Raw genomic sequence first — 22,602 nt, 5'->3', positions numbered from 1 at the left:
CATTCCCAGGGGAGGAAAGAGGACCGGCCCTTCGCCAGATTGTTCCAAGGGCTCCATTCAGAGGTCCTGAGGACTAGCCTCTCAGAGGGACTTCTGCTTCTCTCGCCCCCATCATGGACAGCACTAAGTGGGCCCCTGAGCTCCTAGGATTGTTACCTTGAGATGACCACATGACAACCCAGTGCCCATGCATTCTGGGAAGAAGCCTGCCTTGGACACACCCTCCAGGAGCACCTGCTCCCATGCAATCTACACACGACACCGATCGCTGCCGCTGACACGAGGCCAGAGGCTGCCGGATGGTAGCTCTGGTGCCACCGCGGCTGAGGGGATTTTCTCAGGCATCCTCATGGCCGGAGGGGCCTGTGGGAACCTGGGCCACAGTCCCCCGCAGCCCCTTCCTCCTCTTCCTGCTGCCCGGGACCAGCCAATTTGTGCAGTGGGGCCTCCAAGCCAACCCACTTGGGCATGGGTGTGGCTGACAGACAGCCCCCCAGAGTAGGAGGGGAGGCAGGGGCACGTGGAGTCCTGTGTGTCCTCCCACGGCCTCACACTGATGACAGCAGGCGTGGGCAGAGGCCGGACACACGGGGTGGATGGGAGCAGCCATTAGCACTAATGAGGCAGGCGGCCTGAAAGCTTTGTACCCTGGAGCTGCTGGCCCACCCAGGGAACAGTCCGTTCTGCTGCTTTGGTTTCCAGGAACCTTAGGCGGAAAGGAATGTGGGGACAGGAATAGAGGTGGGGGGTCTTGGGAGAAGCCTGCAGAGAGAAGGGAGAGGGGAGACAGGGTCAGGGATAGTCAAGACAGCCTGCATTTGGCTACGTGGCTTCTTTCCTCCCTTCTTTCACCCAGAGAAGCCTGGGGTCTGGTTCCGCAGCGCACCCCTGCCTTGCAGTGGTTGCATCCCATCACCCCCTTCTACACCCTCCACCTCAGTTCCTGGAAGCAAAGGAAACAACACACCGTGTAGGGGCTAAGTGAGCAGCTCAGGGGCCACAAATTAAATTAGGCTCTCAGGGCTGCTTGCTTTGTTATTGCTAATGGCTCCAGCCTGGTCCATCCCTAGATCACCATCCCATGGACATTTAGGGGCCCTGGGCACCTTATCTTGTTCTCACACTTTAATTGGCTCACCCCATATTGGAGACGGGTACCCCTCTTGTAGAGCCCCAAGGCTCAGGTTGCAAGGAGGAAGGCCCGAATAGCACCCTCCGCAGCGGGGAGGGTCTTTCTCTGCAGGGAGCTGTCACGTGGGGGTGCCTCATGAGATCCTGCCATATAAACCGAGGCCCCGGGGTGGCCGGGAACGCTGTCGGCAAGGATCCAGCAAGCAGGGGTAAGTCCTCGGGGTGGATGGGGACTCCTGCTCCCCCGAGGCCTTTTGCTGGGCCCCTGGAGGGAACTTTAGGGGGGAGGGGGACTAAGCGGTGGGTCTTCCTGCCACACCAGGCCATGTTGACCACAGCGCTGCTGAGCTGTGCCCTGCTGCTGGCACTGCCCTCTGCGCAGGGGGCCCAGGTGGGCCTGCACCCACTGGAGGGCATCAGAAGGCCTGACCAGGCCCTGTTCTCCCAGCTCCCAGGTCAGTATGCACAGGTGTGGGGTTGGTGGGGGCCCGGATACTCTCTGGCCACAGATCGGCCAGCTGGTGTTAGCCCCTCTCTCCCCCGTCCCAATGTCAGCCCTGGGAGGCGGGTAATTTGTGCATGAGGGAGTCTTGCCCTCACCTCCTCTGCCCCAGGCCCGGGCCTTCAGGCCCCGCTGAAGGCGACGAACGCAGAACCGGCAGAAGAGGCTCTGTTGCAGGAGGCCGAGGCACTGGCAGAGGTAACAGCTCAGCGAAAGGGGGAACGTGGCCGGTCTCTGGAGGGGGCATCAGGGACCATCCCTCCTCCCCAGCCTCCTGGTCCCCTCGCCACCACCCCTTCCCAGGCTCGGTGTGCATCCTGCCTGGCTTGCGGCGGCGCAGGTCCCCGAACTTGCTCTTGGAGGCCGGTGCTCACTCCTGCTCCCCTACCTGTTCAGGTGCTAGACCCGCAAGACCGCGAGCCTCGCTCCCCGCGCCGCTGCGTAAGGCTGCACGAGTCCTGTCTGGGCCAGCAGGTTCCGTGCTGCGACCCGTGTGCCACGTGCTACTGCCGCTTCTTCAACGCCTTCTGCTACTGCCGCAAACTGGGCTCTACCGCGAACCCCTGCAGCCGCACCTAAGGCGACGATGTGGGGCTGGGCCGGGGGTTAGGGAACGCCAATAAAGAATGGGACCAACGCCAACGTTGTGGTTATTTCGAAAGTGGCTGTCGAAATGGGGATGGGGGGATGTTCTTGGCAGCGGTGGGGGTGTCGCCAACCCAGGAAACCACACCCCCCCTTATCCCGGGGTCTGTCTGGGCTACTCCATCTGAGCCACATACACGCGCAGTTTTGAGGTCCCAGGCGCCTCGGGGGAGAGCAGAGGAGAGCCGCACTCTAGCCCGCGACAATGGTGCATCAAATGCAGGGGCGGCCAGGAGCAGAGTTGCGCGCGGAGTTCACAGCGGACTCCGGGGACTGCCCGCGCCTAATTCGGCACGCGACCTCCAGCAAAGCCCACCTCTCACCAGGCCGCGGTTCCCCTCTGTGCGGAGGCTTACTCAGCAATGTGAACTATTTCCAAGAACAAACACCGCCCACCCGCATCCTTACTCTGCTCGTCACCGTAGTGTCTGGCTCACGAAACCCGGGAAAGCGCGCAAGAGCGCCTCACTTATTCCTCGCGGCCACAGGCGCCACCACGCGGCCAGCCTCGGCCTAGCAGAGGCGCCGCAGGCCCGGCCTCCTCTTTGTGCGCAGGCGTCAGAGGGCCGTCCCGGGCCCACCACCTGCGCAACGCGTCTGCGCGCAACCACCCGGAAGCCGGGCACCCCTCAGAGCCCCGCCCTGCTTGGTCACGTGAGCGCTTGTGCGTCACCTGACGCACTTGACAGCCCGCAGCGGGCGCCGCGTCAGCTGATCTCGGACTGGTGTTGCGTACCGGCCGGTTGGGGTTCTCCGGTCCCGCCGCCCCCGCAGCAGCCATGTCGTTCTTCCCGGAGCTTTATTTCAACGTGGACAATGGCTACTTGGAGGGACTAGTGCGCGGCTTGAAGGCCGGGGTGCTCAGCCAGGCGGACTACCTCAACCTGGTGCAGTGCGAGACGCTTGAGGGTGAGCCGCGGGGCCGGGCTGAGGGTCCTTGAAAGGCCATGATGGAGGCCGGCCTGGGCCTAAGGGTTCGGGGGGTCTGCGTGGGGAAGCTGGAAGCGGGCGGCCGTGAAGGATCAGAGAGGCCTCTCCGGGAATCCGGGGGCTGATGGCGGGCGCGCGGGAAGTGATCTGTCAGCTGCGCTCCGGCGCGGGCTCAAAGAGCGCTTTCAGAACTGCAGTGGTTCGACTCCGCCTGGGCCTCCTCTTCTCGCGTTGTGCTGGGCATGTAGTTTGGGAGGAGGAAGTCCCCCGGGAATGGTATGGCTGTAAGAGCCTCTTTAGCCTGCCATCGCGAAGAGCTGACCCAGGGTAACGCTTAGGGAAGCTAAGCGCAAAAGCACGCCCCTTTCCCAGCACATACACACCGAGGCCTTTGGGGTCATCGTGTTTTCGCAGTGGCCTGCGGGGTGAGCCCGCCTGGAGAATTGCTGAGCCAGCGACGACGCTGAACCGCTGGCTGGGCAGTGTTTAAGAGAGCAAGGGGGAGGCTTTGCAAGTCTCTAAGTCGTACCCAAGTATTTGGCCCAAAATCCCGACCCGGCGGTGGTGGGGGGTGCCTGTTGGGGCAGAGTGTCTTGCACAAGAGTGGTGGGAAGTTGAATTCCCCTTTCCTATGAGTACACAGCTCGGAAGCGGGTTGACTCCCCGAGGCCCAGCTGCAACGGATGTAGGAAGTTAGAGATGTCCCCAATTCCAGACTTTGCCGCCGTCTTCCTAGGTGGTAGCGAAGGGCAGGGTGGCCGGGGTGTGAGTTTCCATCCCTGACCCCCAAGTGATACCTTGAGCAGAGGTGTTGGTGTAGCCTCATGGTTGATAGCTAGGGGAGAAATATGGCCCCACGATTCACCCACTGGGGAAAAGTGTCTCGCCAAAAACTTTTGAGGTTAAAAAGGAGCTTAATTTGTTGTTGTCTCCCTTGCAAAGTAGACCAGCAAAGTGAAAATGAATACCGTTAAAATATAAAACTTAGTAAAGTGAAAAAACGATAATTGTAGATTTTATGACTTTAACATAAACCTGCAAGAAAAGTTGTTTACCGCCCTTGTGGGAGTGGCCGTGAGAAGGAGAGGAGAGTGCCTTAGGGTGCTGCGCTGTAGGAGGCTGCCAGTAATTCAGTGTACCTCTCTGTGAGAAAAGGAGCAGGGCCGGGCACACAGTTGGCACTTAATGTGTTTTGTGGGCCGACTGGGACTTGAGGCAGATCTTTATTCGTGTACATCTAAAGGTGAACGCCAGTGGTTGTCAGCTGGCATTCATTTGGCTTGTTTATCTTCTTGGCTTTTCCAGCTCCTGCTTCCACCTGCTCCCTTCAGAACTTCTCGGGGTCCAGGGCTTCTGTCTTCCCAGGGGGCCTCCATCTTCTTCCAGAGACATGCCAGGCTGTCTTGCTACAACACTCCCCAGCCTCCTGGTGGGATAACACGCAGACCTTTGTCATGGCATTCGGGGGTGGCTTGCTCTTTCAGACATAGTCCTGTCTCTCACAAGCCATCCCCCCAGCACTTGGTGCACGTAGTGTGGCAGACTTTGGAGTTAGACAGATATGGGTTTGAACTCCAACACTGGCAATCACTGGATTTTCTTTTCTCTTTTTTTAAAGATTTATTTATTTGAAAGGAAGAGTTATGAAGAGGCAGAGGCAGAGAAGTCTTCCATCTGCTGGTTCATTCCCCACATGGCTACAATGGCCAGAGCTGAGCTGATCCAGAGCCAGGAGCTTCCTCTAGTCTCCCACTCGGGTGCAGGGGCCCAAGCACTTGGGCCATGTTCTACTGCTTTCCCAGGCCACAGCAGAGAGCTGGATCAGAAGTGGAGCAGCTGGGTCTCGAACCAGTGCCCATATGGGAAGCCGGCACTGCAGGTGGTGGCTTTACTTGCTACACCACAGCACTTAGTCAAATTATTTAACACCCTGGACTTTAGGTTTTTCATCTGACATAACAGCGCTGATTTCATAAAGATTGTGAGACATCAACAAGCTACTGCCTGTAAAATGCTCAACACTGCACCCAGGGCAGTAAGCTCCCAGCAGACCTTAGCTCATGCTTCTGTTAGGATTGCCACTTGTTCCCTCTGCTTCCTACTTGCTTTCATGCAGCCTAGCCCTGGTGCCACCTCATCTTAGAAACTCCCTGTGATCATGCTAGGCTAGAACGGTGTCCTTCACACTCAGTCACAGCTCCTGTAGTGTGTGTGCTTCTCTAGAAAGATTTTTCAAACTTATTTTCATTTTTAGGAGAGACATATCTTTCATTTGCTGGTCTTCCAGCAAATTCCCAGATAGTTACAATAACTGGGGTTGGGCCAGGCCAAAACCAGGAGCCCAGAGCTCAGTCTGGGTTTTACATTTGGTGGCTGGAACTCGAGTATTTAAGCCAGCACACTCTAGCTCCCAGGCATGCCTTAGCTGGAATCTGAAGCAGAGCTGGGACTTGAACCAGGCACTCCGATGTGGGATGCAAGTTTCCCAAGCATTATCTTGACTAAACGCCCTCCCTCCTACCCCAGGGTTTCTTCATGTGGAGTTTAGGGGCTCTTGTATGCTTGAGATGCTCAGAACTTTCAGGGTTTGGAGATAGCCAGAAGCAGGAAGGAGTGACCAGAAGCCCCACTTGTCCTCTATGGAAAGTCCTCTTCTTCTTCTTTTTTTTTAAGATTTGTTTTTATTTATTTGAAAGACAGAATTACAGAGAGAGGTAGAGACAGAGAGAGAGGTCTTCCTTCCGTTGGTTCACTCTCCAATTGGCCACAATGGCTGGAGTTGTGCCGATCTGGAGCCAGGAGCTTCTACTGGGTCTCCCATGTGGGTACAGGGGCCCAAAGACTTGGGCCGTCTTCTACTGCTTTCCCAGGCCATAGCAGAGAGCCGGATCAGAAGAAGAGCAGCCGGGACTAGAACCAGCGCCCAAATGGGATGCTGGCGCTTTAGGCCAGGGGCTTTAACCCGCTGCGTCACAGGGCCGGCCCCAGTCCTCTGCTTCTGATGGTAACAGAGTTTCCAGGCTGCTGCTGCTGCTGGGTATTTTTGTCTCCTTTTTTTTTTCTGGGGCAACAGGAAGGGAAGTGGGGCAGGGAAACTAAGGAAGCCTATGGTCTCCAGTGAGATATGTGGCTGTGTCTTGAAGTGATCAGCTTTTCAAGGGACCTGTTTCAGGTATTGGGGATTTCCCAGAAGGCACAGGGCATTGGGCAGAGGGTGTTAATTTGCTCTGCAAGATAGGGCAAGTCCAATCTCTTCACCATCCCCTGGCTTCCTCGCTGAGTTCCACTCCAGCAAGGCACCTGCCACTGCCCTCTCGTGCTGAATTTAGGACCTCTGAGGCCCATGTGTTCTTGCTTGACTGTCTCTTAAGAAACAGGAGAAAGAACCTGGAGTGGCCGTTCCCCCTTAGATGCATGGAGGGATCAGATCTGGGTGATTACAAAAAATTCTTTCCAGCTCTGAGTGTTTTGGGATGTGTTGAGTGCCATCTGGGGACTGGGTACTCTGCTAGGGACTTGTGGGGAAAAGGAGGTGGGCCAGAGATACATGAAGAGAAATCATGGAGTATTATGTTGAATGTTTTCATTCATTCACTATCCTTGCTGAGCACTTTTTTTTTTTTTTTTTTTGAGATTTGTTTATTTGGAAGGCAGAGTGACGGAGATAAAAAGAAATCTTCTATCCTCCACAAATGGCCACATGGGCTGAGGCTGGGCTAGACCAAAGGCAAGAGCCTGAAATTTCATCATGGTCTCCCATATAGGTGCCAAGGGCCTATGTACATGGCCCTCTACTGCTGCATTCTCAGGCACATTAGAAGGGAGCTGAATCAGAAGCGGAGCAGCTGGGACTCTTACTAACAGTCCAGTATGGTATGCCATATCAAAGGCGGCCTAACCTATTATACTATAGTGCTGGCCCCTGAGCACCTATTTTATGCCAGGCATTATAATGCAATAGAGACTGAGATACTTTGTTGAATGGTGTTCTCTTGACCCTAGTGGTCTGGTGGTGGAGGTCAGTGGGGGTAGGAAGACATTAAGAGATCACTGTAGCATAGCTACTTCTTGACTCTGGCCATGAGCAAGATATATATCCTCTGGGTTCTGATGTGTGGAATGGTGATAGTAATAGCACCTACCTCATGGGGTGGCTATGAAGGTTACCATGTGCAAGGTACATGGTAAATCTCAGTGTGTTATTAAATAAAAAATTAAATATAACTCATGTATTAAGGAAAGGACAGTTCAGAAATGATGGAGAACCTTGTTTTAAGTGCATGGCTAAGTAAGACCCTGCTGAGGAAGGAGGTATTTCAGCTGAGATGCGAAGAATGAGAAGGAGCCAACTGTGCAGAGAGCTGGGGGGAAGAGAATTTCAGAGGTCAGAAAGCAAAGACACCAACGGGCCCATCAAAGGACCAAAAGGAGCCTCGGTGGGGACGAGAGTACAAATATTTTGGGAACCCTTGGTTAAAAACAAAAAATCAGGCCGAACCCAGGGGAGAAAGCTTCTGGCTCCTTCACACTGGGTGTGGGCCTGGAGAGGGTGACTGTATGGAGCACCACATTGCACAGAGGCCCGCCAGATTTGGGGTTGTTAGATTGTGACTGAGTATATTTCAGACCATGAGGGACATATAGAGGGCTTCTTTCACGTTCAAGTATATGTTTGCTGAAACAAGAAACATTTCCTGAAGATCTACTGTGCCCAGCCTGCCAGGTTTTATACCAGAACCAAGTGAGCCTCTCAGGTATTGCCACAATTATGAGTCTGGACTGTTAATTCTTCGCTGGGGTGCAGTTTTTTTGTTTGTTTGTTTGTTTGTTTGTTTGTTTTTGGACAGGCAGAGTTAGACAGTGAGAGAGAGACAGAGAGAAAGGTCTTCCTTCCATTGGTTCACTCTCCAAATGGCTGCTACGGCCGGCGCTACACCAATCCAAAGCCAGGAGCCAGGTGCTTCCTCCTGGTCTCCCATGCGGGTGCAGGGCCCAAGCACTTGGGCCATCCTCCACGGCTTTCCCGGGCCACAGCAGAGAGCTGGACTGGAAGAGGAGCAACCAGGACTAGAACCCGGGGTGCCGGCGCTGAAGGTGTAGGATTAGCCTAGTGAACTGCGGCGCTGGCCACTGGGGTACAGTTTTAAAATGTTGTTATTGATTTATATGACTAATTTATATGGGGAATCCAGATGAGAATTATGCTGTATCCTCACCTTCCTGCATTTCTGTTTCTTGTTTTCTCTTTAAAAATGTTTATTATGGATATCAGCAAGCATGTACAAATTAGGAAGACTTATATAATGACTCCATAAGTAATAATCACTTAACTACAATACTTATCACTTCATTTGCTACAGTGATCAGTATTGTTTCAATAATAGTTCCACTTATCCCCCAATCTCAAGTTTTTCTGCAGTAGATTTAGAAATTTCAGTTGTCAGTTTTTCAACATCTCTGAAAAAGGTCATGACTATTAAAAAAAAAAAAAAACCACAATACTATTATTCCTCCTGTTTTAAAAAAGCCTAGTGTTTTTAAATATAATCAAATATCTAGTGCTCAAATAAATGTCTGTCAAGTTTTTTGAAAAATAGTATGTTTGTTTCAGTCAGGATCCAGCTAAGAGCCATTTATCTGAATTAGTTGATACTCTTCCAGGCATTTTAATATATACTTCCTCTGACTCTTCACTTTTCCTTTTCATTTAACTATTGAAGAAGTTGGATCACTTGACTTATAGATTTTCTATCTATCTTGGTTTTGCTGATTACACCCCTGCAGTATAGCATAACATGCACCTCTAGTCCTTGTTTTCCCATACATTAGTGGTTAGATATAGAGGTTTGATAGATTCTGCTTCTATTCTTTTTTTTTTTTATAAAGATTTATTCATTTATTTGAAAGTCAGAGTTACATAGAGAAGGAGGGGCAGAGAGAGAGAGAGGTCTTCCGTCCACTGGTTCACTCCCCAGTTAACTGCAACAGCCGGTACTGCGCCGATTCGAAGCCAGGAGCCAGGAGCTTCTTCCGGGTCTCCCACGTGGGTGCAGGGGCCCAAGCACTCGGGCCATCTTATACTGCCTTCCCAGGCCACAGCAGAGAGCTGGATCAGAAGTGGAGCAGCTGAGTCTCAAACCGGCACCCATATGGGATGCTGGCACTGCAGGCAGCGGCTTTACCTGCTACGCCATGGTGGCCGGCCCCCTATTCTTTTTTTCTTTTTCTTTTCAGATTTATTTTATTTATTTGAAAGAGTTACAGAGAGAGGTAGAGACAGAGAGAGGTCTTTCATCCGTTAGTTCACTTGCCAGTTGGCCGCAACGGCTGGAGCTGTGCCTATCTGAAGCCAGGAACCAGGAGCTTCTTCCAGGTCTCCCGTGTGGGTGCAGGGGCCCAAGGACTTGGAGCATCTTCCACTGCTTTCCCAGGCCATAGCAGAGAGCTGGATCAGAAGAGCAGCCGGGACTAGAACTAGCACCCATATGGGATACCGACACTTCAGGCCAGGGCTTTAACCCACTGCGCCACAGCGCCTGCTCCCCCCCACCCCATTCTTTTTAAATATTCAGTAGGTGATGTTAATTTTTCTGTTGGGAGGTACATAAAACCTAGCTGTCTCCCATTTTTTAAAAAAAGATTTACTTATTTATTTGAAAGACAGAGTGACACAGGAAGAGAGATCTTCTAATTTTTGGTTCACTCCCCAAATGCCCATAACTGACTGGACCAGGCCAGGTCAAACCAGGAGCCAGGAACTCTATCTGGATTTCCCACATGAGTGGCAGGAACCCACATACCTGAGCCATTATCCCCTGCCTTCTCAGGCACATTAGTGGGAACCTAGATCAGAACTGGAGGAGATAGGTCTCAGATCAGCACTCCTATTTGGGATTTGATCATCCAAAGTTGTACCACAATGCCTGCCCCTAGCTGTTTCTTATTTTGATTCTCATAAAGACTGATATTTATTGACTGGGACCATTATTTTGGGTTTTTTAGATTGATTTATTTGAAAGGCAGAGCAACAGAGAGGAGACACATACATAGACACAGAGAGAGAGAGAGATAGAGAGGTGGAGGGAAGAGAGAAGTTGAGATTTTGTATCCACTGTTTCACTCCCCAAATGTCTGCAATAGCCAGGTCTGGGCCAAGCCAAAGCCAGGAGCCAGGAATGCCATCTGAGTCTTCTACCTGGGTGGTAGGAACCCAGCAGCTGGGCCATCTTCTGTTACCTTCCCAGGTACATTAGCTGGAAACTGGATGGGAAGCATAGTAGCCAGGATCCAAACTGGCTGCTCTGATTTGGGATGCTAACATTGCAAACAGTGGCTTACCCTGCTGTGCCACAACTCTGGCCACGAGATCCATTATTTCATTAGAGATTGCAAAGTGTTGATAGTCTGAATTTCTTTCTGCAGTTGCTACCTTGTTTGCTTATATGCCTCTAGATGTCCAATAATCAACAACTTGGTTACTCTGAGATGAGTCTGTAGGACAGGTTAGAATAAGTGTTTTATTCTTTCTCATATTTACTACCTTTCAAAATAACCAGTTGCTTCTCTAACATTCTTCAAAAATGGCTAATGAGGTTTGTTTAGTGTCATGATACACTAGTGGATCTTTTTTTTTTTTTAAAGATTTATTTATTTATTTGAAAGTCAGAGTAAACACACAGAGAGAAGGAGAAGCAGAGAGAGAGAGGTCTTCCATCCTCTGGTTCATTCCCCAATTGGCCGCAATGGTTGAGCTGCATCGAGCCAAAGCCAGGAGTCAGGAGCTTCCCCCCGGGTCTCCCACGTGGGTGCAGGGACCCAAGGACTTGGGCCATCTTCTACTGCTTTCCCAGGCCATAGCAGAGAGCTGGATCGGAAGTGGAATAGCTGGGACTCAAACCGGCGCCCATATGGGATGCTGGCACTGTAGGCAGCAGCTTTATTTGTTATGCCACAGTGCCAGCCCCACTGGTATATCTTAATGTATTTGTTCTGCTTCAATCATTTGTCCTTATTGATGCTCAAATTGTCTCTTTGCTAGTGGGAGCTTTTTTAGCTGGCTGCCTGGTGTTTTTGACACAACCGTGTAGCCTTTGAGGAGTTCCTTACTATCTGGGATGCCAATGTGCCCTAATCTTATCTTGAACATTTCCTAACCCAGGCTTAGAGTCATCATTTCCCTTAGGAGGAATTTATTGGAAAATTATATTGAGAGACTGTAATCTGAATCCTAAGGGTTCTCATCGCTACTGGATTGGCCATTATTCTGTTTTTTCAGTGGATAAGTTTCACTTTCTTACTCAGAAACGGAAAATACAGAAAAGCAAATGGCTTGCTGGACTGTGCAGCTTCACCTCAACTGATGAGTCCCAGAAGGCCAGTTTCCTAGTTTGGAATGGAGGCTCTATCTTTTTTTCTTTTTTTAATTTAAAAGGCAGAGTTACAGAGAGAGGAGGAGAGACAGAGAGAAAGATCTTCCATCCTCTGGTTTGCTCCCCAGATGGATGCAATGGTGAGGGCTGGGCCAGGCTGAAGCCAGGAACCAGGAGCTTCATCCAGGTCTCCCATGTGTGTGGTGGGGGTTCAAGCACTTGGGCCATCTGCTGCTGCTTTCCCAAGTGTATTCACAGGGAGCTGGATCCGCAGTGGAGTGAGGCTTGAACTAGCACCCATATGGGATACCAGTCTCACAGGTGTTGGCGAACCTGCTGTAGTACAAGGCTGGCCCCTCTATCAACATTTGGACCAATCAAAGCATCTGAGTGTAGTTAACATTCAGGAGAAGGAGCCCGGTGATCTCAGCTCCCATGTGAGCTAGATGTTCCCAAAGATTGTTTTTGTCAATCAGAGTTAGAGACTGGGGGGCTGTGGTTGAACCATTCATGTGCGAGTGCTGGCTGCCTTCCAGAACATTTTATTTTATTTTATTTTTTATTTTTTTATTTATTTGACAGATAGAGTTAGACAGTGAGAGAGAGAGAAAGGTCTTCCTTCTGTTGGTTCACCCCCCAAAATGGCCACCACAGCCGGAGCTACACTGATCTGAAGCCAGGAGCCAGGTGCTTCTTCCTGGTCTCCCATGCGGGTTCAGGGCCCAAGTACTTGGGCCATCCTCCACTGCCTTCCTGGGCCACAGCAGAGAGCTGGACTGGAAGAGGAGCGACTGCGACTAGAACCGGCGCCCATATGGGATGCCGGCGCCACAGGCAGAGGATTAACCAAGTGAGCCACGGTGCCGGCCCCTCCAGAACATTTTAGTCCCTCTCTGCCCTGATTCATTTGTCTTCTGCTTGTTACAACATCTCTCTCCACATTTCAACATTATTTTGCAAGAAACAGTCTTATGTGAAAGAAGAAAGGGAGACTCCAGGCTGGGCTTGGCCAATCTCCAGTGATGTGAGGGTGCAGATGTTGGTGGTATTTTCCAGGAGTGGCACATCATTCAGCACAGGCCATCGTTGGTTGGCTGGGAGATCAGCTTTTAAAAAATTACAAAGACCATAGGAAATGCCTCTGAGTACAGCGAATGAGAGAGTTAACACTATAGGAAGGGGCTGCTGCAGTGGTATAGTGGGTAAAGCCGCCACCTGTAGTACCAGCATCCCATATGGGTGCTGGTTTGAGTCCCAGCAGTTCCACTTCAAATCCAGCTCTCTGCTATGGCCTGGTAAGCAGTAGAAGATGGCCCAAGTCCTTGGGCCCCTGCACCCATGTGGGAGACCCGGAAAAAGCTCCTGGCTTTGAATTGGCGCAGCTCCAGCTGTTGCGGCCATCTTGGGAGTGAACCAGCAGATGGAAGCCCCCCCCCCCCTTCCCTCTGCCTCTCTATAATGCTGCCTTTCAAATACTTTTCAAATAAATAAATAAATCTAAAAAAAAAAAAAAGACTATAGAACTTGGGGCTGGCACTGTGGCATAGAGGGTAAAGCCACTGCAGTTCTGGCATCTCATATGTGCACCAGTTTGAGTCCCGGCTGCTCCACTTCCAATCCAGCTCTCTGCTAATGCGTCTGAGAAAGCAGTGGAAGATTACCCAAGTCCCTGGGCTCCTGTACCCACGTGGGAGAACCTGGAGGAAGCTCCTGGCTCCTGGACTCAGATTGGCTCAGTTTCGGCCATTGTGGTCATTTGGGGAGTGAACCAGCAGGTGGAAGAGCACTCTCTCTCTCTGTAACTCTATTTATTTTCAAATAAATAAATGATTTTTTTTTTTAAAAAAAGATCTTCCATCTGTTAGTTAGTGCCCCAAATGGCCACAAAGGCTGGGGCTGGTCTAGGCTGAAACCAGGAGCCCAGAACTCCTTCCCAGTCTTCCACGTGGATGGCAAGGGTCCAAGTACCTAAGCCATCCTCTAATGTTCTCCCAGGCACATCAACAAGAAAATGGATTAGAAGCAGAACAGCCAGGACTCAAAGTGGTACTCTGACAAGGGATGCCAGCATTGTAGGCAGCAACTTAACATGTTGAGCCACAGTGCCAGCCCCTGCCTTTGCTTCCTTTTTTTTTCTTTTTTCTTTTTTTTTTGACAGGCAGAGTGGATAGAGAGAGAGAGAGACAAAGAGAAAGGTCTTCCTTTTTGCCGTTGGTTCACCCTCCAATGGCCGCTGCGGCCGGCGTATCTCACTGATCCGAAGCCAGGAGGCAGGTGCTTCTTCTGGTCTCCCATGTGGGTGCAGGGCCCAAGGACTTGGGCCATCCTCCACTGCCTTCCCGGGCCATAGCAGAGAGCTGGCCTGGAAGAGGGGCAACTGGGATAGAATTCAGTGCCCCAACTGGGACTAGAACCCGGTGTGCCAGCGCCGCAAGGCGGAGGATTAGCCTGTTAAGCCACGGCGCCGGCCTGCTTCCTTTTAAAAAAAAAAAAAAAAAGATTTATTTTATTTATTTGAAAGGCAGAGTAACAGAGAGGGAGAGACAGAGATCTTCTGTCCACTGATTTACTTCTCAAATGGCCGCACCAGCCAGAGCTGGGTCTGACTGAAGCTAGGAGCCAGGAACAACTTCTGGGTCTCTTACGTGGGTTCAGGGGTCCAAACACTTGGATCATCTTCTGCTACTTTTCTAGGTACATTAACAAGGAGCTGGATCAGAAGTGGAGCAGCTGGGACGCTAGTTGGTGCCATATGGGATGCCGGTGTCACAGGTGGCAGCTTTACCCGCTGTACCACAATGCTAGCCCCCCTTCCTCTGCTTCTGATCCAGCTTCCTGGGAGCAGATGATGGCTCAAGTTGCAGATGTTTGGGGAGTGAAACAGTGGTTGGGAACTCTGTCTTTCTCAGGGTAGACAACAACAATAAAAACAAAACCCCAAAAAAACCAGCATTGAATGGCACAGTGAGTGCAGGGTACTTTGGGGAAGGGGTAGGAGCATGTGGAAGGTGACAGTTAAAGGGTACCAAGCTTATTTTTGGAGTGATAAACAATGTTCTAGAACTGATTGTGGTGATGGTTGCACAACTCTGTAAATATACTAAAAGCCATAAATTGTATGCTTAAAGTAGACAAATTATATGGCAAATGAATTATGTATCAATAAAACTGGTATTAAAAAAAACTTAGCCAGGCCAGGGAGGTGGGAAGCCTAGGAAGAAGGAATGGCGTTAGCAATCTCAGAGGTGTGAAACTGCACACAGGATGAAAGAAGCTTGGGGAACTGGAAGGAGACGGGGCAAACGTGTCATGGATGTGCAGGGGCTAAGTCTGAACAGGTGCCTCCAGCTGGTTTGTGGAAGGCCTTGGAAGAACATGCAGTTCAGGAGGGATGAGCATTATGGTTTTAAAAAAAAGAGATTTTAGGTCAATGGCAATAAGTGGGAAATATCTTGTTTAAGAGTTTCTGTCTATGATCATGCCTGGAAATGTTTCACATGCTCTATTTTTGTTTTTCAAAGGAGAATTTAGTTAGGCTTCTGATTTCATAAATGCGTGGTTACTAGAGCCCACCAGAGGATGTTTGAGGTGTAGGTAGAGTGGTAGAAGAGGAGGTATTTTGTCCGACATGTCCAAGGGGCGAGTCCAGTAGGCAGGTGGCCATGTGGGGAAGTAGCACTAAAGATACCAATCTGGAAGTCATCAGTATGCTGGCTGGCAGTAGCTAGGCCCACACCCGGCCATCTATTGGCTTGCAGCCTGGGTGAGCTTGTCTTAGAAGCTAGTCCTGCCTACGAGTCCTGCCAGGAAGCTAGAGAGCAGCCTTTACTGTGGGCCAAGTGGACACAAGTGCGGCCTACTGAGGCCATTTGGCATGGAGCCTAATTTGGCAAGCAGGGAGAGTGACAGTCAGGGATTTCCCTCCAGATCCCTACCCTGTCTCTTGCATGACTGTCGGGCATGGTGGGGTTCTTTTTGGTAGTTGTTTTCTTGTTTTATTTTTAACTAAGTATCTTTTCTAATTCCAAAAATAAAGCTGATAGAATGACTTGGTATAGACCCTTTGGGACACAATTTTTTATCTCCTTGTCAAAACTGTGTGTATAAATACTGTGACCTATAATCCCACTTACAAGATTGTATCCCTTAGATGAGCACAGGGTAGCATGTACAGAGGTGTCATTCCAGCCTTGTTGGTAACAGCAAACTGTTAGAACCAGTGAAGGGGCTGGTGTTGTGGCATTGCAGGTAAAGCTGCTCCGTGCGACGCTGGCATCCCATATGGGTGCCAGTTTAAGTCTTGGGTGCTCCATTTCCTATCCAAATCCCTGCTAGAGACCTAAGAAAAGTCGTGGAAGATGGCCCAAGTGCTTGGGCCCCTGCCATCCACATGGAAGACCCAGAGGAAGCTCTTGGTTCCTGGCCTTGGCCTGGCCGAGTCTCAGGCATTGTGGCCATCTGGGAAGTGAAGCAGTGCATGGAAGATCTCTCCCTCCCTCTCTGTAATGCTTTCAAATAAATAAGTAAATATATTTTTTAAAAGATTTATTTATTTACTTGAAAGAGTTACACAGAGAGGAGAGGCAGAGAGAGAGAGAGAGGACGAGGTCTTCCATCCGCTGGTTCACTCCCCAATTGGCCGCAACGGCTGGAGCTGTGTCAGTCTGAAGCCAGGAGCCAGAAACCTCCTCTGGGTCTCCCACACAAGTGCAGGGGCCCAAGGACTTGCACCATCCTCTACTGCTTTCCCAGGCCATAGCAGAGAGCTCGATCTGAAGTGGAGTAGCCGAGACTCGAACTGGCGCCCATATGGGATGCTGGCACTACAGGCGGTGGCTCTACCCACTACACCACAGTGCCGGCCCCAGTAAGTAAATCTTAAAAAACAAACAAACAAACAAAAAAACTGCAGTGGAATATCCACTGGTATGGCCAGTCTTTGCAGTGAAATAGCAGCAAGTGGTCAAAAGTATGAAATTCTTTAAGGGCTGGTTTAGAAATACATTGCTGGGGCCGGCACTGTGGCTCACTAGGTTAATCCTCTGCCTGTGGTGCCGGCATCCCATATGGGCGCCAGGTACTAGTCCCAGTTGTTCCTCTTCCAGTCCAACTCTCTGCTGTGGCCCGGGAAGGCAGGGGAGGATGGCTCAAGTGCTTGGGCACCTGCACCCACATGGGAAACCAGGAAGAAGCACCTGGTTCCTGGCTTCGGATCTGCGTAGCTCTGGCCGTGGCGACTATTTGGGGGATGAACCAGTGGAAGGAAGACCTTTCTCTCTGTCTCTCTCTCTCTCAGTGTCTAACTCTATCTGTCAAAAAAAAAAAAAAAAAAAAAAGAAACATTGCTAAGTGAGAAGTTGCAAAGCATTATATGTAGCAAAATCCCATGTTAGTAGAATACCAGATGACGTGTACTGGACATGTGTTTGGAAGCATAAATACCAAGTTGTCCAGAGTGACGTTGAATGACATCTCGATTGGAGAGGCTGAGAGCCCCCTCTCATTTCAATGTTTAGCTTATATACTTTTCCAGTGTTTGACTAGGTTTCAGTGAATAAGTATTATTACTTTTATATATTTTTTAAAGATTTATTTATTTATTTATTTGAGAGGCAGAGTTATAGAGATAGAGATCATCCATCCAGTGGTCCACTCCCCAAATGGCTGCAATGGCCACAGCTGGGCCAATCCAAAGCCAGGAGACAGGAGCTTCTTCCAGGTCTCCTACGTGGGTACAGGGACCCAAGCACTTGGACTATCTTCCCCTGCTTTCCCAGGCTGTTAGCGAGGTGGATTGGAAGTGGAGCAGCCAGGACTTGAACTGGTGCCCATATGGGATGCCAGCAGCACAGGCAGAGACTTAACCTACTGTGCCACAGCGCCGGCCCCTTACTTTTATATTTTAAAACATCCAATACAGGGGGATTTAGCCTAGTGGTTCAGATGTTGATTAGGATGCCCACATCCTGTGTTGAAGTGCCTAGGTTTGATCCCCAGCTCCAGCTCTTGGTTCTGATTCCTACTGGTGTAGCCCATTAGGAGCCATGGTGATGGTTCAAGTAGGTAGGTTCCTGCCACCGATATGAGAGACCTGGATTGAGTTCCTGGCTCCCAGCTCAGGACCTCTTCCCCCCACAGCAATTACAGGCATTTGAAAAGTAAATTGGTGAATGGGAGCTGTCAATCACTTCTTCTCTCCCTCTCTCAAATAAATAAATAAATTTTAAAAATCTGATAAATATATTTAAAGAAAATCAGAGCATACAGGTAAGCAAAGAGAAGGTGCCCACACCCAGCAGCCTTCTAAGCTGAGGCCCGTGTTGGTGAGCTTGGGCATTCATCTTCTAGGTGTTGGTTCACAGCATTATGGGCTGATCTGAGGGTTTAGGAACCCCCTGCAAGCCTCTTCTCTATATACCTGAAAACTCAGAGTCCCAGGGGTTTTTGAGGGCCTAGGCCAGGACTGGGCTGCACTATTCTCATGTCACCCAGGTTAGAGCCTCAGAATCCCTGTCCTGGGCAGGTCCCTTTCACCTGGCCATTTTTCCTCTGCTGTGCCTCTTCCTCCCCCACTTGTGAAAGTGATTACATCTTGCATTGGTACATACCTTAGCTCGATTTTATCTGGGAAGCTATTTATTGTCAAGTCAGTAATAGTCTGCACACACAGAGAGACTCTCTATTTCACAAACCCTGTCCCAGGAGGTAGTGTTAGAACTTGCTGTAGTGAGTGATAACAGAATTTTTTCTTGGATTTACTCAGCAAGTTCCTGGGCTTGGTTTCTGAGGTGGAGTTAATGCCTGAACCCATGCCTGGGGCCCTTTTAGGTCCTCAAAAAATAGGCACATGTCAGCCATCCAGTACCCTTATAGGCTTTGTGGATGAACAGGGTTTCTGGATGACAGAGGGGGAAATGCCTCACACCTTACTATAGCATTTTGCACATAACCCTTCTGGAATGTATTAGTTTCATTTGCTGCTTTAAGTGTATGCTTTAAGTGGCATACATTGAATACAGCAGAGAATCTGTCCTATATTAGAATTGTTAGACTGGAAATGAACCAGTGTCTCTGATGACCCAGGTCTGTCTCCAACAGTTTTTCTCCTGGTCCCCTGTCAGGTCACCCACTCATTATTCCTGCTGTGGTCAAGATGCTTCTTTTCTCACTTGTTGCTGCTCTTGTGCTTTGGGTTCAGCAGTTAGATGCAGTCTGGCCTGTTAGGAGAGGCTTCATCAAGAACGAACAGGTGCAGGGCCCAGCATTGTGGCACAGCTAGTTAAACCTCTGTGACACTGACATCCCATAGCAGTGTTGGTTCAAGTCTCAGCTGCTTTGTTCTTTTTCTTTTTGAGATTTATTTATGTATTTGAAAGTCAGAGTTATAGAGAGAGAGAGGGAGAAAAAGAGATAGAGAGGTCTTCCATCCACTGGTTCACTTTCCACGTGGCCACAATGGCCAGGGCTGGGCCAGGCTGAAGCCAGGAGCCAGGAGCTTCTTCCAGGTCTCTCACATGGATGGCAGAGGCCCAAGTATTTCTGCTGCTTTTCCCAGGCCATTAGCAGGGAGCTGAATTGAAAGTGGAGCACCTGGGACGTGAACTGGTGCTCATATGGGATGCCAGAGTCACAGGCGGTGGCTTTACCTGTTGTGCCACAATGCCAGCCCCCAGCTGCTTTGCTTCTATTCCAGCTTCCTGCTAATGCTCCTGGAAAGGCAGCAGAGGATGTCCCAAGTACCTGGGTCCCTGCTGTTCATATGGGAGACCTGGAAGAAGCTCCTGGCTCTGACCTTGCCCAGACCTGGCTGTTGTAGCCATTTGAGGAATGAAGCAGTGGATGGAAGATCTGACTGTCCCTTTCTCTCTGTCACTCTGCCTTTCAAATAAATAAATAAAAATTTTTTAAATGACTGAATGCAGGGCTGGCACTGTGGTGTAGAAGGTTAAGCCTACACCTGCAGTTACAGCATCCTATAGGAGTAGGGGTTCAAGTCCTGCCTGCTCCACTTCTTATCCAGCTCCCTGCCAGTGTGCCTGGGAAAGTAAAGGAAGATGGCCCAAGCCCCTGCACCCATGTGGAAAACATGTAGGAATCTCCTGGCTTCTGACTTCGCCAGGCTCGGCCTCGGCCAATGCAACCATTTGGGGGAGTGAGCCAGTGGATGGAAGATATCTATCTCCCCTTTCTCGCTCACTCGCTCTCTCTCCCTCCCTCCCCTCTCTCTCTCTCCCTCCCTCCCTCCCCTCTCTCCCCCCTCTCTCTCCCTTCCTCCCTCTCTCTCTCTCCCCCTCCTCTCTTTTTTCTACTCTCCCCTCCCCTCTCTCTCCCCTCCTCCCTCTCTTTCTCTGTCTCTCTGTGTGTGCCTGCCTTTCAAATAAATAGATGCTTTTAAAAAAATGAATGGGTGCAAGGACATGATGTGATAATGTATCTTGTAGATCACTTGTGCCTGCTCAGGGTCAGGACCCTAGGGCCCCTCTGGGTGGACAGGACCTTTCTGAATTTATGTGGGGGACCAGGCATCAGGTAGGTCATAACTCCTTTTCTGGCCAGCTGTGTGATGCTGAGTATGTCTGCCCACTCATGAAACAGAATTCAGTTATTTGAAGGTTGCTAAGATTCTACAGCACAGTCCTAGATAGAGCTCAATGGATATTTACATGATTGAATGCGTGACCACTCTTTTAATACTGGAGGGGTTCTGGGATGTGGAGAATTGAGAATTGAGGAGGAAAAACTGAGAGCGCTGTCCTGGAGGGGTGCACCATGTCATATTATTGTGTGCTTGATTTTATTAGGCACATACAAGGAATTGGAGACCTGGGAGGGTCTGGCTCAGGGTGTAGAGGGCTGTGGATACCCAAGCTTCCCTCCACGTTCTTCAGTCTCGCCCCTAAGAAGGCCCTGTGTGACTGATGCAGGACAGACCAGTTCCTCCTGACTAGGTGCAGGCTCACCTGGTCTCTGTTTTGCTTTCCCAGGCTCATGTGCCCTTTGGGCCTGTTGCTGTTCTTTATGGCACATTCCTGTATGGCTTTACTGGTCTGTGGCCCCACTCCCCTGTGGACTGATGGCGGGGGAGGTGCAGCCGTCTGACAGTGATTACATTGGAGGATGGTGTTGAGAGGAAACAGCAGCTGGAGCACCCTCTTCCCATGTCATTGTTGACAAGGCCAGCCTTGCGTTGGCCACAAGGGGGCGCACCAGGATCACTTGCTGCCAGAGAGCCTGGGCAAGGGGGTGTGGACCTGTGAGTCAGCCTAGCTGCTTTGCTCCTGCTCCTCTAAACTGCACTTGCCTATGGCTGCTGTCCCTTGGGACCCTGCCCTGAACCCTGCTTCCTCACTAAAGCCTCAGTTGGCCTTCTCAGATTAGGCGTATTTCATGGCTCAGTGTCTCCTGACTATCCATCTATCTCTTGCCCTCACCTACCTGTGCTTCAGCTTTCTGAAGCTTTCTCCTCTGGTGCCTGGTGCAGGCTGCTCTAGCCTTGGTCACTAAGCTGTCCTCCCATGTTCCCCCTCACCCTCGAAGCCAGGTCACGTGGGCAGCTCTCCGCTCTGGAGCCCCAGTTAAAGCCCAGTGTGCTAGCTGGAAACCCAGGAGTCAGGGCCACAGTTCTCAGGCTCCCAGCAGCATGCTCTTCCCCAGGTGGTCCTCACTCTTGTCCTCCCACATTGGTCCCTCCAGGAGAGGAAGAAGTCATCCTTAGGACAGATTCCTCCCCTACATCGTCTGGTCCTCTGAGGAGCACATAGGAGTGTGTGTGGCATGTATAGGTGCATGTGTGCAGAGTGACTGAGAAAGGCACAAGCCAGGTACCTGGACCCCGTATAGGTTCACACAATTTTGTTGGGAGTGGAGTTTTTAGAAGGCTATCAGGAATTCTCTTCTCCCACCCTGTACTACAATTTGGGGATCTTTCTATTGGCCTTTCTGGCCTCTGCCTCATCCAACACCTCAAGCTTGGCTGATTAAAAAAAAAAAAATCTGTCTTGAACTGGCATGTTGGCCTTTTTCCTATTTTAGAGATGGGGAAATCAAGGCCCTGAAGAGCTGCATTGTGGGCTAGGCTGCTGTTGCCTAGCCTGGCAGCCTGCTGTCCTGTCCATGCCCAGCACCAGCACCCTGTAGCTCCTCCCTAGGACTGTAGAGGGTGCTCAAGGGCCCAGGCCATTGTGAATGTGAATGGGGGTAGACCTGTGGCAGGGGAATAGGGTGTGGGGTAACAGACTGGACTGGCTGCTGGGCACTGCTTTCCTGGCTAACTCTGGCCTGGCCCTGGGTACTTGCACAGACCTTGTCCCTCCTTAGACACTTAGGCAATGGGTTTTAGGCCTTGACCTCAGCTGAGCTTTCTGTTTGGCACAGATGAGGAGTCATCTGTGGTGTCCTTGGTGCTGCAACTGAGCCTTTGCTGCCTGCCTCTGCCTCTACTCTGATGGCTTCTCAGAGGCTCCTAGCCACAGGCCTCCCCTGCACCTACCCTTAGTCCTGTTCTGTGGGTGCCCAGGCCACTGGTCTTACCCCAGAGTGTGGCCCTCAAGGGCTGGGGTTGCTGGGGGTCAGTACGACCTGACCAGGCTAGCACAGCGGCAGAGCTTCCAGGCTTCTGCAGGAACCTTAAAGAAGCGCTCTCCTTTTATCTGTGATATTGGGTCCCAGGTGAGACCCAAGGGCTTACTTATGGCCTCCTGACCTCTGCCTTGGTTCTTCCTGTTTGTTTGGTTTTTTTCCCCTCATTCTTTGATTTGTTCACTTAAGGCTGCCTGGACTCTCCCTCTGTCTACCCAGCCTCCGTCTCAGGAAGGGGTAGGCAGAGGAAAGAGGCCCTGCTGCTCCCTTGGCTTTGCCCAGAGATCTGGCGTGGAGATTAAAGGGATCTAGCTCGAGTGTCAAAGGATTCAGGTGAACTCAACCCCTGATCCACTACCCAGGGTCCTGAGGCTCACCTGTTTCCCCTCCAACCCCAGCCTTTTCTGTTTTAAACTGGATCCCTAGTTGAGACTCCATGCCTCCCAC

General features: G+C 50.7%; 2 protein-coding genes across 2 annotated transcripts in view; both read left to right on the top strand.

Annotated features, from left to right (window-relative positions):
* The first annotated feature begins 1,456 nt into the window (after nt 1-1,456).
* AGRP (agouti related neuropeptide) lies at nt 1,457-2,212 on the top strand. Its single transcript, XM_062177999.1, has 3 exons — nt 1,457-1,586; nt 1,746-1,831; nt 2,030-2,212. The coding sequence occupies exons 1-3, from the start codon at nt 1,457-1,459 to the stop codon at nt 2,210-2,212; spliced, it is 399 nt and encodes a 132-aa protein (XP_062033983.1).
* A 742-nt stretch (nt 2,213-2,954) lies between these two features.
* ATP6V0D1 (ATPase H+ transporting V0 subunit d1) overlaps nt 2,955-22,602 on the top strand; it is a 46,572-nt gene continuing 26,924 nt past the window's right edge. Inside the window, exon 1 of the mRNA XM_062176110.1 lies at nt 2,955-3,187. Within this exon, the coding sequence (XP_062032094.1) occupies nt 3,058-3,187 (130 nt within the window). The 5' untranslated portion in view covers nt 2,955-3,057. The remainder of the gene's footprint in view (nt 3,188-22,602) is intronic.

This window comes from Lepus europaeus, chromosome 19 (assembly GCF_033115175.1).
Source record: "Lepus europaeus isolate LE1 chromosome 19, mLepTim1.pri, whole genome shotgun sequence".
NCBI lineage: Eukaryota > Metazoa > Chordata > Mammalia > Lagomorpha > Leporidae > Lepus > Lepus europaeus.
The sequence above is the reverse complement of the archived record's forward strand: the minus strand, read 5'-3'. Positions and strand labels throughout refer to the sequence as shown.